This window comes from Pan paniscus, chromosome 18 (genome assembly GCF_029289425.2).
Source record: "Pan paniscus chromosome 18, NHGRI_mPanPan1-v2.0_pri, whole genome shotgun sequence".
Lineage (NCBI taxonomy): Eukaryota > Metazoa > Chordata > Mammalia > Primates > Hominidae > Pan > Pan paniscus.
The window spans coordinates 5233506-5249054 of NC_073267.2; the positions used below are offsets into that span (position 1 = coordinate 5233506).

A 15549-nucleotide genomic window follows, 5' to 3' on the forward strand; every position below is an offset into this window, starting at 1 on the left:
AGACATAACTCACACCTCCAGCTGAGCTCTGGGACAGACCACAGCAATAGAGAGTAGGCACCAAACCCAACTCCCCTAAAAAGAGCCCCCAGCACTCACCAAGAGCAAAACGCTCAACACCCTGGGGCTGGGAATCTGAGAATGAGCGAGATTGGAAAACCCAAAGGCTAGGATTCTTCACCAGCAAGTCAACAAGTGGGCCCTCTCTCAGGAGGGTCTGAGTACAACTTCATCGCCCTGAGAAAACAGCAGGGCCTGTTTTCTTGGCCTCCTGCCCCAAGCAGCACACCCGACCCAGCTGGTATGGGCAGGGCAGGGAAGTGAACTTCACGCTTTGCCTCCTCCCTGCAAGAGCCAACCCACCTATGTGATGCATGAAATCTGACCTTAGCTACATTTCTGCTGCAGAAGAGAAAGTTCTATTGCTAAATTTAACCAATGAAAAGGAAACTCAAGGAGATAAAGCAAAAAACAAGAGCTAGTCCGTGACCAATGCGTTTCCATCACAGGACTCAATCCTGAGTCTCCCTGAGCATGAAAGCTGGGCCACCTGTCCCGCTGCCACCTGAGGTCCAGCGACCCACATTTCAGGAGCCTAAGAGCTATTCCATTCTTGCCACCACAAAATCCTGGTATGCAATGAGAAAGAGCCCTCGGGAAACGCGGGCCACTCACCATAGCGAGGCCGTGGGGCTCTGCCGCCCAGGCCAATGCCTGTGATCCTGGCCAGGGCTCGTGGTCCCTCGTGGATGCTGACACCCTTCTTCCGGCAAGGCCTCTGTCTCTGAGGAGCAGGGCAGGACTCGTCAGAAGAGCTCAGATCTTCATACTTTTCTGTGGTCAAACACCAAGATTAAGATAGTCTGTTCAGTAATGGACTCATTTACTAATCCTTACGGCAAACTGAAAGAAAGTGACTGTCGCCGGTTTTGTTAAATTAAGGAGAAGGGTATCTGCCAGGGCATCACTTCTGAGAAATGCCCTAACAGGCCAGGGCAGTACTCCAATGGGCCACAGGGAGCTGCAAAGTTAGTGAGGATGGGAAGTTTCATTTGTCTTGAGACAGAGTCTCACTCTGTCCCCCGAGCTGAAGTGTAATGGCATGATCTTGGCTCACTCACTGCAACCTCCGCCTCCTGGGTTCTAGCGATTCTCACGCCTCACCCTTCCAAGTAGCTGGGGTTACAGATGCGTGCCACCATGCCCAGTGTTTTTTTTTTTTTCTTTTTCAGTAGAGACAGGCTTTTGCCATGTTGGCCAGGCTGGTCTCAAACTCCTGACCTCAGGTGATCTGCCTGCCTTGGCCTCCCAAAGTGCTGGGATTACAGGTATAAGCCACCATGCCCAGCCAGGAGTTTATTATCTCTGTTGGGGTTTGCAAAATTGTTCATAAGTCTATATTGTTCATAATCAGAAATTCTGTTCTAATTTGAATAAATAAAACCCATCTCTTCATTAAAATATATGGTGATATCAGTCACAACTGCTTTTTCCTAATCCCTTCCTTTGGAAACAACTTTTTTTTTTTTTCTTTTGAGAAGGAGTTTTGTTCTTGTTGCCCAGGCTGTAACTTCCGCCTCCTGGGTTCAAGCGAGTCTCCTATCTCAGCCTCCCGAGTAGTTGGGAATTATAGGCAGATGCCACCATACCCAGCTAATTTTTATATTTTAGTAGAGATGGGGTTTCATCATATTAGGCTGGTCTTGAACTCCTGAACTTAGGTGATCCACCCACCTCAGCCTCGCAAAGTGCTGGGATTATAAGCATGTACCACTGCGCCCGGCTGGAAACAACTTATTAAGCAATTCTGTATTTTCTTTTTTTTCTTTATTTTTTTGAGACGGAGTCTCGCTCTGTCACCCAGGCAGGAGTGCAATGGTGCGATCACGGCTCACTGCAAGCTCCACCTCCCGGGTTCACGCCACTCTCCTGCCTCAGGCTCCCGAGTAGCTGGGACTACAGGCGCCCGACCACCATGCCCAGCTAATTTTGTTTTTGTATTTTTAGTAGAGATGGGGTTTCACCATGTTAGCCAGGCTAGTCTTGATCTCCTGACCTTGTGATCCGCCCACCTCAGCCTCCCAAAGTGCTGGGATCACAGGCGTGAGCCACAGTGCCCAGCCACAATTCTGTATTTTCTAAAGCATGGCATGTGTTTGCTATGATTATAAACTGTTTCAAATCACTTCCCAGTCTGAGCTTTCAGAGCTCAAACCAGAGCTTTTATTATTTTGTAGCTTTTCAGTTTTTCATATTTGATTTGTATAAGTCTCTGATCTGATTCTACTTTTAAGAGATATGTGAGTTGTATACAGGAGGAAATGATGAGCTCTCCTTGTGGAGTGGGTAAGCTGGGGCAGAAATGAAGGGAAAGGTCCTTTGCATTACCACCTGAGCTGTGTTTATTATGAAACAATCCCAATGCCAGGGAAGAGGCTGGGCTGAGCCTGACACTGAGAAAGGAGCTGCTCGCTCAGGTTCAAACTGACAGGACAACTCAGGGCAGGCCAGCAAAGAGGGAGAGCTCAGGCCCTGAACGTGGGCCACTATGTCCTTCCCCATGACGAGGCTCAAGCTCTGGTGACTGAGCTAGCCATATGGACACACACCCCCTCACACTCAAAGATCTATAGCACCCCAGGGAGACTGTGCTTCCATCCAAGCTGAACGGGAGGGAGCTGTAAGACAAATGCAAAGAGGCAGCAATAAGCAAGGGAACGGCAGCTGCGTGAATCTCAGCACCCAACACACCCTCAGAGCAGCTTAAAAAGAACAGGCAGATGGAAACCACAAAAAAGCCAGCGCTGCAATCCTGCTATCAAAGTGGAATTCAGGGCAAAACACATTAAATATGACACAGAAGGACACTTTTTTTTTTTTTTTTTTGAAACAGAGTTTCACTCTGTCACCTAGGCTGGAGTGTAGTGGCACAATCTCGGCTCATTGTAACCTCCGCCTCCCGGGTTCAAGTGATTCTCCTGCCTCAGCCTCCCGAGTAGCTGGGATTATAAGTATGTGCCACCATGCCTGGCTAATTTGTGTATTTTGAGTAGAGACAAGGTTTCACCATGTAGGCTGGACTGGTCTCGAACTCCTGACCTCAGGTGATCTGCCCGCGTTGGCCTCCCAAAGGGCTCGGATTACAGGTATGGGCCATGCCCAGCCAGAAGGACACTTCTAATACTAAAAGCCATAATTCACAGTGAATCTATAACAAGTTATGAAAATCTGTCACCAAAAAATGCACCAACTTCCTTCATAAATCAGAAACACGCTAATAGGTAATTTTGTAGAAAATGAACTAAGAATACATAATCCTAAATAAGATAGACTCACAGATATGCTAAATTGTATACAGATAATAGAGAATACAACTTCTCAAGCAAAACACGGAACACTAAAAAATATTGATCAGGGCCAGGCGCGGTGGCTCACGCCTGTAATCCCAGCACTTTGGGAGGCCGAGGTGGGCGGATCACTTGAGGTCAGGACTTCGAGACCAACCTGGCCAACATGGTGAAACCCTGTCCCTACTAAAAATACAAAAAAAAAATGAGCCAGGCGTGGTGGCAGATGCCTGGAATACCAACTACTCAGGAGGCTGAGGCAGGAGAGTCGCTTGAACCTGGGAGGCAGAAGTTGCAGTGAGTCGAGATCGCACTTGGGCACTCCAGCCTGGGTGACAGAGTGAGACTGCATCTGAAAAATACATATATATATTGATCAGTAGATGATAAATAAGATGACAAGGAAGTTATGTAAATGTAAGAATTATAAACACTCTCTCATCAGACACATTAAAGTTGATCAGAATAACATGAGAAATTAATTGCAAGATCAAAAGGGCCCTTCCACCTAGAAATTAACAAAGAAAAACAATCATAATACTTCTATTAGGACAACTCCTGGGTGAAGGAGAAAATATAAATAAAAATTATAGAATTTCTAAAAATAACAAGGAAAGTGTTAAATACAGAACCCCCAGAATACACTTAAAGCAGCAATCAGCAAAAATTCACAGCCTCTAACATTTAGCAACAAAAGGGAAACAAAGAAAATGAAAGAAATTTCCAACTCAAGAAACTAGAACAACAAAGTAAGCCAAAGAAAAATAAAAGCAGAAATTAAACAGACAATCAGTAGGTCTTATTAATAAATCAAAATCCGATGGGTTTTTCTTGTTTTTCCACTAAACAGACAAAGTACTAGTATTTAACTTCAGAAAAAAAGGAAGAGGCTATGCACGGTGGCTCACACCTGTAATTCTAGCAGTTTGGGAGGCCGAGGTGGGCGGATCATGAGGTGAGGAGATCGAGACCATCCTGGCTAACATGGTGAAACCCCGTCTCTACTAAAAATACAAAAAAAAATTAGCCAGGTGTGGTGGTGGGCACCTTGTAGTCCCAGCTACTCGAAAGGCTGAGGCAGGAGAATTGCTTGAACCTGGGAGGCGGGGGTTGCAGTGAGCCGAGATCGCGCCACTGCACTCCAGCCTGGGCGACAGAGCGAGACTCTGTCTCAAAAAAAAAAAGGAACAAACACAAATATTCAAAATAAGAAGTGACGCCGAGCGCAGTGGCTCATGCCTATAATCTCAGCACTGTGGGAGGCTGAGGTGGGAGAATCGCTTGGGCCCAGGAGTTTGAGACCAGCCTGGGCAACGTACTGAGACACTGTCTCTATTTTTTTTAATAGAAGAAATTTTTGCCGGGTGCAGCGGCTCATGCCTGTAATCCCAGCACTTTGGGAGGCCGAGTCGGGCGGACCACCTTATGTCGGGAGTCCGAGACCAGCCTGACCAACATGAAGAAACCCCGTCTCTCCCAAAAATGCAAAATTAGCCGGACGTGGTGGCACATGCCTGTAATCCCAGCTACTAGGGAGGCTGAGGCAGGAGAATCGCTTGAACCTGGGAGGTGGAGGTTGCAGTGAGCCAAGATTGTGCCATTGCACTCCAGCCTAGGAAACAAGAGCGAAACTCCATCTCAAAAAAAAAAAAATTAAAAAATATAAGAAATGAGATCCAGCAATTCCACTACTGGGTATTTATCCAAAAGAAAGGAAATCAGTATACCAAAGAGATGTCTACACCCTCATGTTTACTGCCGCAGTATTCACAGTAGCCTAGATAGAGAATCAACCTGTGTCCATCAGTGGATGAACGAAGACAGAAAATGAGTTCATATACACAATTGAATATTATTCAGACATAAAGAATGAAATCTGATCATTTGTGGCAACATGAATAAGCCTGGAAGAGACTATGTTCGGTAAAATAAGCCAGACATAGAAAAGAAAGACAAATGCCAGCTGTTGTGGTGACTCACACTTGTAATCCCAACACTCTGGGAGGCCAAGGCGAGAGGATCACTTGAGCCCAGGAGTTCAAAACCAACCTGTTCAGTATAGCAAGACCCCGTCTCTACAAAAAAATAAAAAATTAGCCAGGTGTGGGTGGTAGGTGCCTGTAGTGCCAGCTACTAGGGAGGCTGAGATGGGAGGATCACTTGAGCCCAGGAATTGGAGGCTGCAGTGAGCCAAGATTATGCCACCACACTCCAGCCTGGGTGACAAAGCGAGACCCTGTCTCAAAAACCAAACAAACAACAAAAAAGACTACATGACTACATGATCTCACCCATTTATAAGATTTTTAAAAGCTCATGTCAAACATGTAGAGTAGAATAGTGATTATCAGAGGTTGGGGGTGGGGAGGTAGTGGGAGAGATTGGTCAATAGGTGTAAAATTACAGATCGAAGAAAGAAGTTCTGGTGTTCACAGTAGAGTGACTATATGGAACAACAGCTTATACCTCAAAATAGCTACTGGAAGACATGATTTTAAATGTTCTCACCTCAAAGAAATGATAAATGCTTGAGGTGATGGATAAGCTAATCACCTTAATTTGATCATTACACAGTGTATACGTGTATCAAAACATCACACACTGTACCCCATAAATATGTAGTTATTTTGTGTCAATTAAAAATGAGATAAACATTTTCCAGGTCAGGTAGGTTCAGTAGCTCATGCCTGTAGTCCCAGCACTTTGGGAGGCTGAGGCCGGTGGATTGCTTGAGCTCAGGACTCTTGAGACCAGCCTGGTCAACATGGCAAAACCATCTCTCTACAAAAAATACAAACGTAAGCTGGGCGTGGTAGGGTGCACCTACCGTCCTAGCTACTTGTAGGGCTGAGGTAGAAGGATCGTTTTGAGCCTGGGAGGCGGAGGTTGCATTGAGTCGAGATTGGGTCACTGGACTCCAGCCTGAGTGACAAAGCAAGACCCTGTCACAAAAAATAAATCAATATTTTCCATGCCAAAACAAGATAATCACAGGAGAAAATAACCACTGAAACAGAGTATTTTATTTTGTTTTATTTTATCTATTTACTTTCTTTGAGATGGAGTCTCGCTCTGTCGCCAAGCTGGAGTGCAGTGGCGTGATTTTGGCTTACTGCAATCTACCCCTCCCGGGTTCAAGTGATTCTCCTGCCTCAGCCTCCAGAGTAGCTGGCGCACACCACCACATAGGCTTATTTTTGTATTTTTAGTGGAGACGGGGTTTCACCATGTTGGCCAGGCTGGTCTTGAACTCCTGACCTCAAGTGATCCACACGCCTCAGCCTCCCAAAGTGCTGAGATTACAGGCATGAGCCACTGCACCCAGCCTGAAACAGAATTTTTTTTTTTTTTGAAACAGAGTTTCGCTCTTGTTGCCTAGGCTGGAGTGCAATGGCACAATCTCGGCTCACCTCAACCTTCGCCTCCCGGGTTCAAGTGATTCTCCCGCCTCAGCCTCCCGAGTAGCTGGAATTACAGGCATGCACCACTACGCCCGGCTAATTTTATATTTTTAGTAGAGATGGGGTTTCTCTATATTGATCAGGCTGGTCTCGAAGTCCCGACCTCAGGTGATCCGCCCAACTTGGCCTCCCAAAGTGCTGAGATTACAGGCATAAGCCACCACGCCTGGCCCTGAAACAGAATATTTTAAAAGGAGAAAAAAATTGGCTGGGTGCGGTGGCTCACGCCTATAATATCCCAGCACTTTGGGAGGCCCAGGCGGGCAGACCACCTGAGGTCGGGATTTTGAGACCAGCCTGGCCAACATGGAGAAACCCTGTCTCTACTAAAAACAGAAAGTTATCCAGGCATGGTAGCGCATGCCTGTAATCCCATCTACTCGGGATGCTGAGGCAGGAGAATCACTTGAACCCGGGAGGCAGAGGTTGCGGTGAGCCAAGATCGAGCCACTGCACTCCAGCCTGGGGCAACAAGAGTGAAACTCTGTCTCAAAAAGAAAAAACAAAAGGAGAAAAAAATTATCTTGTAGACCTCTGCAGATAAGTCTGAAATCCTAGATGAAGTGATCTCTCAGGAAAATATAATTTACCAAAACTGACCCCGTAAGAAAAGAAAGTATGAGGAGGCCAATCTCTATAGAAGAAAGAAATAGAAAAACTGTTATCGAGGAACCACCTCACAGAAAGAGACCAGATGGTTTCATGGGAGGATTCTATCAAAACTTCTAAGATCAGGTAGCACTAATGCTACGTGTATTGTCCTAGAACACAAAAAAGGAAGGAAAACTTCCAAATTATTTTTATGAAGTAAACATTGATACCCATACCTGATAAAGACAGAACAAAAATAGAAAAGTATAGACCACGCCGGGAGCGGTGGCTCACGCCTGTAATCCCAGCACTTTGGGAGGCTGAGGCAGGCGGATCACTGGAGATCAGGAGTTCGAGACCAGCCTGGCCGACATGGTGAAACCCCGTCTCTACCAAAAATACAAAAATTAGCTGGGTGTAGTGGTGCACGCCTGTGATCCCAGCTACTCGGGAGGCTGAGGCAGAAGAATTGCTTGAACCCAGGAGGCGGAGGTTGCAGTGAGCTGAGATCTCGCCACTCCAGTCCAGCCTGGGCAACAGAGCAAGATTCCGTTTCAAAAACAAAAAAAAAGAAGAAAGAAAACTATAGACCAATACCACTTATGACTGAATATCCATAGAAAAATACTAAATATTAATAAACAGAATTCAAAACCACATTAAAATAGTACAACATGTGGGATTTATGCCAAGAATGTAAGGTTGATTCATTATTAGGAGGTTCATGAAGACAATCTACCATATGAAAATTCACAATCGTCTCCAAAGATATGGGAACAAAATTCAATAGTTACTCCTGTAAAACACCACTCAGGAATAGAAGAACTGAGGAATACTTTGTTAATAAGCTAAAACAACATATGCCTTCCCTTTTACAGTCAGCCTCTCATGTAACGTGGCATTTCCACTAAGATCAGGACCAAGGTAAGGAGGCTCACTATCTCCACTATGTTGAACAATGGGCTAGAGGCGTTAGCAACTAAATAAAAAAACGGTGCAATTCAACAAAGTCAGAGTCATGAGAATAAGCAGGAAGCAGCGTATCCATCAATACTTAAAGATTATATGTTAGTACACCTGTAAAGCCCTGAAGAATCAATAACAAAACTAACCTGAACAATGTAAGAATTCTGTAAGGTAGCAGAATATAAAATTAGTTTGCAGGGCTGAGTGCAGTGGCTCACACCTGTAATCCCAGCACTTTGGGAGGCAGAGGTGGGTGGATCACCTGAGGTTGCGAGTTCTAGACCAGCCTGACCAACATGGAGAAACCCCATCTCTACTGAAAATACAAAAAAGTAGCCGGGCATGGTGGTGCATGCCTGTAATCCCAGCTACCTGGGAGGCTGAGGCAGAATTGCTTGAACCTGGGAGGCAGAGGTTGCGGTGAGGCAAGATCGCTTCATTGCACTCCAGCCTGAGCAACAAGAGCGAAACTCCCGTCTCAAAAAAAAAAAAGTTTGCAGAAATCCATTGCCTTCAAATGCACTGACAATATGCAGTTAAACGATATAATGACACCACTAAAGAACTTATTCACGTATCCAACCACCACCTGTTCTCCAAAAACCTACTGAAATAAAAAATAAATAGCACTGAGTAATTAATACCCTGAGAGTTGGGGGAAAAAAAGGATATAATGATAGGGAAAACCCCATTTACAATAGCAACAAAGATGATCAAACACTTAGGAATAAACTTAAGTCACATGCAAAATGTAGATGAAGAAAAATTTAAAACCCTCCTGCAAGACCCAAAAGTACACTGGAACAAGAAGTCATCCCTTGTTCTTGGATAAGACAACTCAACAACACAAAGATATAGTTAATTTATACATTGTCACAATCTCAGTAAACATAACAATACTGTTTTTAAGGAGCTAGACAAGTTGATATTCAAGTTCATATAGAAAAATGAACAAGCCATAGCTCAGGAAACAGTGAAAACAGAAAACTAAGAGGGGCCTGCCCCTACTCGTTAGTCAAGCATACTACAGAAAGCCTCTACATTCACAACAGCCTGGTTTTGTACCACTCTCCATCGTAACCATCCTTCTCTCCTGTTAGAGCAGGGGCCTCAACCTTGACATGTAAGCAGCTGGGGGAGGCAGAGCCAAATCTCAGAGAAGGTGGGAGCCGGGGAAGCGGGGGACATCTTTCTCTGCCAGGTCACCTAAAGCTCAAGGCAACCAGAGACCCCAGCAGGGCGCGGCTGGCAGGTGTGGGTACCTGGGCTCCGATAGAGGCTCTTGGGCAGAGAGGGCGAGTAAGTGTCCATCAAGGCCACGATCTTCATGTGTCCATACTGCTTGGCCAGCATCCGGGCTGTGGCTCCACTGTGGTCTCTCGCGTCCACCTTGACTCCCTGTGAATGTCCGTGAAAGGGGGTTAGGGGCCTCTTCCTCAAAGCACCTGCCTTTCCTGGGCTGCTGGCTGGGAAGACAGAAGGGAATATGCTGGTTTCTGACTGCCTCCTTGTGTGAGAAACATCACATCTGCATGAGAAAGAGGCAGGCTTGTCTGCAGCGCAGCCACAAGTTTTGCTCTCACTCTCTTCTTAGGGACAAGGATGAGGGGGGCTGGGGGCTGGGGAGTCATCTCCCACGCTCATGACCTCCCTTGCAGGGGGCTGGCAGCCACCATGCGGAGATCCCAGCCTTCACCTTCTGTGCCTGGGCTGTGTCCCACTCACTTCGCTTGTCTTCAAAGAAAGCAGCCTTTTAAACCAGTCAGAATGAAAGCACCATCCTCTGAAGCAGAATTCGTAACTTTGATCCAAAGCTCTATAATGTATTTACAGGTCTTGCAGCGCAACAATTCCACTTCCATGACCCTAAGGAAATAACCCTAAATACAGAAAAGGCTTTAGTGCACAAAGATGTTTGGCACAGGCCGGGTGCGGTGGCTCATGCCTGTAATCCCAGCACTTTGGGAGGCCAAGGTGGGCAGATCACGAGGTCAGGAGATTGAGACCATCCTGGCCAACATGGTGAAACCCTGTCTCTACTAAAAATACAAAAATTAGCCGGGCGTGGTGGTGAACGCCTACAGTCTCAGCTACTCAGGAGGCTGAGGCAGGAGAATTGCTTGAACCCGGGAAGCAGAGGTTGCAATAAGCCGAGATCATGCCACTGCACTCCAGCCTGACGACAGAGTGAGATTCTGTCTCAAAAAAAAAAAAAAAAAAAGGATGTTTGGCACAGCATATTCACAATAATGAAAACCTACCTAGAGAAAACTTGAATGCTCAGGGGGATAAGCAGTCAGTTATGTTATTGCCATAGATGGTGATATTTACAAACAGCTGTATGATCAAGCTGAAAAAGGATCATGGCCAAGTGAGGTGGCTCATGCCTGTAATCCCGGCATTTGACAGGCCAAGGCAGGTGGATCGCTCGGCTCAGGAGTTGGAGAACAACCTGGGCAACACAGCATGAACCCACCTCTACAAGAAAAAAAGAAAAACTATAATCAATACAGCATGTTTTTGATGTCACTGTACACTGTAACTGTCCTTCTCTCCTGTCAGACCAGGCAGCTGGGGGAGGCAGGGAAGCCAGAGCCAAAGCTCAGAGGAGGAGGCGGGACCCCGGAAAGGGGGAGCATCTTTAATAAAAAATTAGCAGGGTGTGGCGGCACATGCCTGTAGTCCCAGCTACTCAGGAGGCTGAGGCAGGAGGATCACTTAAGTCCCAGAGGTTGATGCTGCAGCGAGCTGAGATCGCACCACTGTACTCCAGCCTGGGCAATAGAGCGAGACCTTGTCTCAAAAAAATAAAAAAGGATCATGATACAAAACTACATATACATTACAACTCCTGCAAAATGAGACCAAAAAAAAAGTACACAGAAAACAATATTGGAAGGTAACATGCCCAAAATGTTGCTATTTTTAAGTTATTTACTATTTTTGATGGGGATTTTTCCAATTTTCCAATCTTCCATGTTTTTAAAATGTACTACCATAAGCATGTTTGCTTTTTTTTTTTTAATAGGATCTTGCTCTGTTACCCAGGCTGAAGTGCAGCGGCGCCTAAGGAAATAATACAGGACATACACTACAATTTAGAATTTTCACTGTGGCATTCAGCATAGTGAGAATCAGAAGGAACTTAAAATAAGAGATTAGTGAGCTACGTGAGAGCATATCCAGAAAACAGAGCGCCTCCCGCCCATTTACGTGGTGGGTGGGAGTACCTGCGGTGACACGGACTAGGGTGCACAAAACATCATTAAGAGAAAAAAAGCACAGCCAGGCGCCGTGGCTTACGCCTGTAATCCCAGCACTTTGGGAGGCCGAGGTGGACGGAGCACAAGGTCAGGAGTTCGATACCAGCCTGGCCAACATGGTGAATCTTCATCTCTACTATAAATACAAAAAGAAACTAGCCAGGCGTGGTGGCGGGCGCCTGCAGTCCCAGCTACTCGGGAGGCTGAGGCAGGAGAATCGCTAGAACCCACGAGGTGGAGGTTGCAGTGAGCCAAGATCGCACCACTGCACTCCAGCCTGGGCGACAAAGGGAGACTCCATCTCAAAAAAAAAAAAAAAAAAAAAAGAATCACAACCCTTAAGTAGTTTTGCTACCACCCATACTGCAACTGTCTCTCCCGTTAGACCAGGGGGCCTCAACCTTGACCCCCATATGTAGTCGGTGGGGGAGGCAGAGGTGGTCTCTGGGCAGGGATACAGGAAAAAAAACTGTGTTTTCACAAAGTATAAGGAGTTTTACTTTCTAGAGTGCCCCCCATCCTACCTTTGACTCTGGTTAAAAATTACCTATGAGACTTTGAGCCTTAAAAAATAATTTATAGGTCGGGCGCGGTGGCTCACGCCTGTAATCCCAGCACTTTGGGGGACCAAGGTGGGCAGATCATAGGTCATGAGTTCGAGACCAGCCTGGGCAATGTGGTGAAACCCCGTCTCTACAAAAAAATACAAAAATTAGCCAGGTGTGGTGGTGCGTGCCTGTATCCCAGCTACTCAGGAGGCTGAGGGAGGAGAAATGCTTGAATCCAGGAGGCAGGGGTTGCAGTGAGCTGAGATCGCGCCACTGCACTACAGCCTGGATGACAGAGTGAGATTCCATCTCAAAAAAATAATAATAAATAATAACAATAATTTATAAGCTGGGCACGGTGGCTCAAGCCTGTAATCCCAGCACTTTGGGAGGCCGAGACGGGTGGATCACCTGAGGTCAGGAGTTCAAGACCAGCCTGGCCAACGTGGGAAAACGTGGTAAAACCCCATCTCTACTAAAAATACAAAAATTAGCCGGGCGTGGTGGCACCCGTCTGTAGTCCCAGCTACTCAGGAAGCTGAGGAAGGAGAATTGCCTGAGTCCAGGAGGTGGAGGTTGCAGTGAGCCAAGATCACGCCACTGCACACCAGCCTGGGCAACAGACGAAGCAAGACTCTATCTCAAAAATAAAAAATAAAAATAAAAAATAATTTCTTGGCTGGGCACAGAGGCTCACACCTGTAATCCCAGCACTTTCGGAGGCTGAGGTGGGCGGATCACTTGAGGTCAGGAGTTTGAGACCAGCCTGGCCAACAACCAGCCTGGTCAGGAGTTTGAGACCAGCCTGTATCTACTAAAAACACAAAAGTTAGCTGGGAGTGGTGGCACGCACCTGTAATCCCAGCTACTCGGGAGGCTGAGGCAGGAGAATCGCTTCAACACGGGAGGCAGAGATTGCAGTGAGCTGCTGCACTCCAGCCTGGGCGACAGAGGGCGACTCCATCTCAAGAAAAAAAAAAAAATTCTAGTTTAAGTTTGATAGAAGGAACCCTAAGGTTTTAACCAGAATAAAACAGTAGCCTCTTTACTGTAGGATTTTAACTCGTTATATATTTTTGGTTTTGTTTTTGAGGCAGAATCTCACTCTGTGGCCCACGCTGGATTACACTGGCTCATTGCAACCCTGACCTCCCCAGCTCAAGTGATCCTCCCTTCTCAGCCTCCCTGGGATTACAAACACACACCACAACTGGCTTTTTTTTTTTGAGACAGAGTCTCACTCTGTCACCCAGGCTGGAGTGCAATGGCGCAATCTCGGCTCACTGCAGCCTCTGCCTTCCGGGTTCAAGTGATTCTCCCGCCTCAGCCTCCCAAGTACCTGGGATTACAGGCACCTGCCATCATGCCTGGCTCATTTTTGTACTTTTAGTAGAGATGGGGTTTCACTATGCTGACCAGGCTGGTCTTGAATTCCTGACCTCAGGTGATCCACCTGCCTTGGCATCCCAAAGTGCTGGGATTACAGGCATGAGCCACCACGCCCGGCCAATTTTTTTTTTTTTTTTTTAATATAGAGACAAGGTCTCACTGTATTGCCCAGACTGGTCTCCAATTCCAGCCTCAAGCGATCTTCCCACTTTGGCCTCTAAAAGTGCTGGAATTACTGGCATGAGCCACTGTGCCTGATGTGAAAATAAATTTTTAACTACTTCGGCTTTAAAAGATTTTTTTTCCCTATTTTATTATGTCCATATTACTAAAGAGACACATGATCAAAATTCATTTTAACATGAAGGTGGGATCAGAAAGTTTAGAAACCCTGGAACGAGACTATCCGGAAGGCACGAATCAACTTTCTCTTAAAGAGAGAGGCCCAGACAGATCCATATCCTCTTCTCCTGACTGAGCTGCTGGGGCTTGGCCCCACTGGCAGAAGGGAAATGGAGGACAAGGAAAGCAGCCACAGCCCTTTCCTCCCCTAGCAAAGAGCACAAGATGCCCAGACTCCCCCCGTTCTCTACCTCCAGAAATGGAGCCCAGCTCTGGAGGGACAGGCTGGGAAACCGGGTGGGCCCCCTCCTCTGGCTCCAGGTGGTGTAACTACTGGGCCGCAGGAAGAATGTGGGAGAGATGAGCTTCCAGGCAGGGCTTGCCCACCAGCATCCCTGGCAGGCAAACCACCCAGGCCATCGGGCCACCTGCTGCCAGTCCTGCTCCATCCCCCAAAGCAGTCACTAACCAACACTTTGATTCTTGATTAAAGTGCTGGACGAAGAACTCACTGTTGAGTTCCTGAGTCTGATAATTTTGTGTGACTGGGAAAGAGAACATTTTTGCTTTTAGGAAATACATAATGAAATTCTTACTCTCAGGAAATACATATTTAGGGGAAAAGGGGCATTATGTCACAATTTACATTTAAATGATTCAGAAAACATATGCATGTTATACATAAAGAGACTGAAAAGAAAATGAGGTGAAATGTTAACATTTGGGGAATGTGGTAAAGGCATGCAAATTGTTGGCCAAGCACCGTGGCTCCTGCCTGTAATCCCAGCACTTTGGGAGGCCAAGGTGGGAGGACCACTTGCAGCCAGGAGTTTGAGACCAGCCTAAGCAACTTAGTGAGACCCCAACTCTACAAAAAAATCAAATCAGCTAGTGTGATAGCATGCGCCTGTGGTCTCAGCTACTCAGGAGGCTGAGTTGCAAGGATCCCTTGAACCTGGGAGGTTGAGGCTGCAACAAACTATGATCGCGCCACTGTGCTCCAGCATGGGCAAACAGAGTGAGACTCTGTCTCAAAAAGAAACAAACATACAATCAAAAATTATAAGAGTACATATCTCTTATGATCTCCAGTTCTACCTTACTTAAAATGACTCTAAACTTACAAGTAGAGGCTCTTTATGGTTCTGGGCTATTGATTCTATGATGTGTCTTAAGGAAGTCTAGTTCATGTCAGCAGGATTATCTGTCAAAGAATTATCTGGCCGGGCACGGTGGCTCAGGTCTGTAACTCCAGCACTTTGGGAGGCCAAGGTGGGAAGATTGCTTAAGGCCAGGAGTTCAAGACCAGCCTGGGCAACATAGTGAGATTTTTGTCTCTACAAAAAAAACAGCCAGGCGTGGTGGTGCGTGCCTGTAGTCCCAGCTACTGAGGAGGCTGAGGCAGAAGGATTACTTCAGCCCAGGAGGTTGAGACTGCAATGACCCATGATCAGGCCACTGCACTCTAGTCTGGTGACAAAGCAAGACCCTATAAAAAAAAAAAAAATACAAAAATGATTATTTGCAGAAAAAGAAACCCAAATGGTCACCAAAGATAAGTATAAAGTATTACAGAAAAATAAAACATAAATTAAAATTAAGAAATGAAAAGATGCTCAACCTCATCAGAAATCAGAGAAAG

The 15549-nt window shown here is 46.2% G+C and overlaps 1 protein-coding gene across 11 annotated transcripts in view; it reads right to left on the bottom strand.

Annotated features, from left to right (window-relative positions):
* ANKS3 (ankyrin repeat and sterile alpha motif domain containing 3) overlaps positions 1-15549 on the bottom strand; it is a 38668-nt gene that overhangs the window by 8284 nt on the left and 14835 nt on the right. For 8 of the 11 annotated variants that reach the window (XM_034939720.3, XM_055099885.2, XM_034939722.3 and 5 more), the window contains 2 exons: positions 9628-9763; positions 676-834 (listed from right to left, as the gene is read on the bottom strand). In XM_034939720.3, coding sequence (XP_034795611.1) covers positions 676-834; positions 9628-9763 — 295 coding nt within the window. Of the gene's footprint in view, positions 1-675; positions 835-9627; positions 9764-13029; positions 13141-15549 lie in introns of those variants that run through there. The other 3 variants (XM_034939721.3, XM_063598315.1, XM_034939727.3) reach the window with 2 other exon arrangements.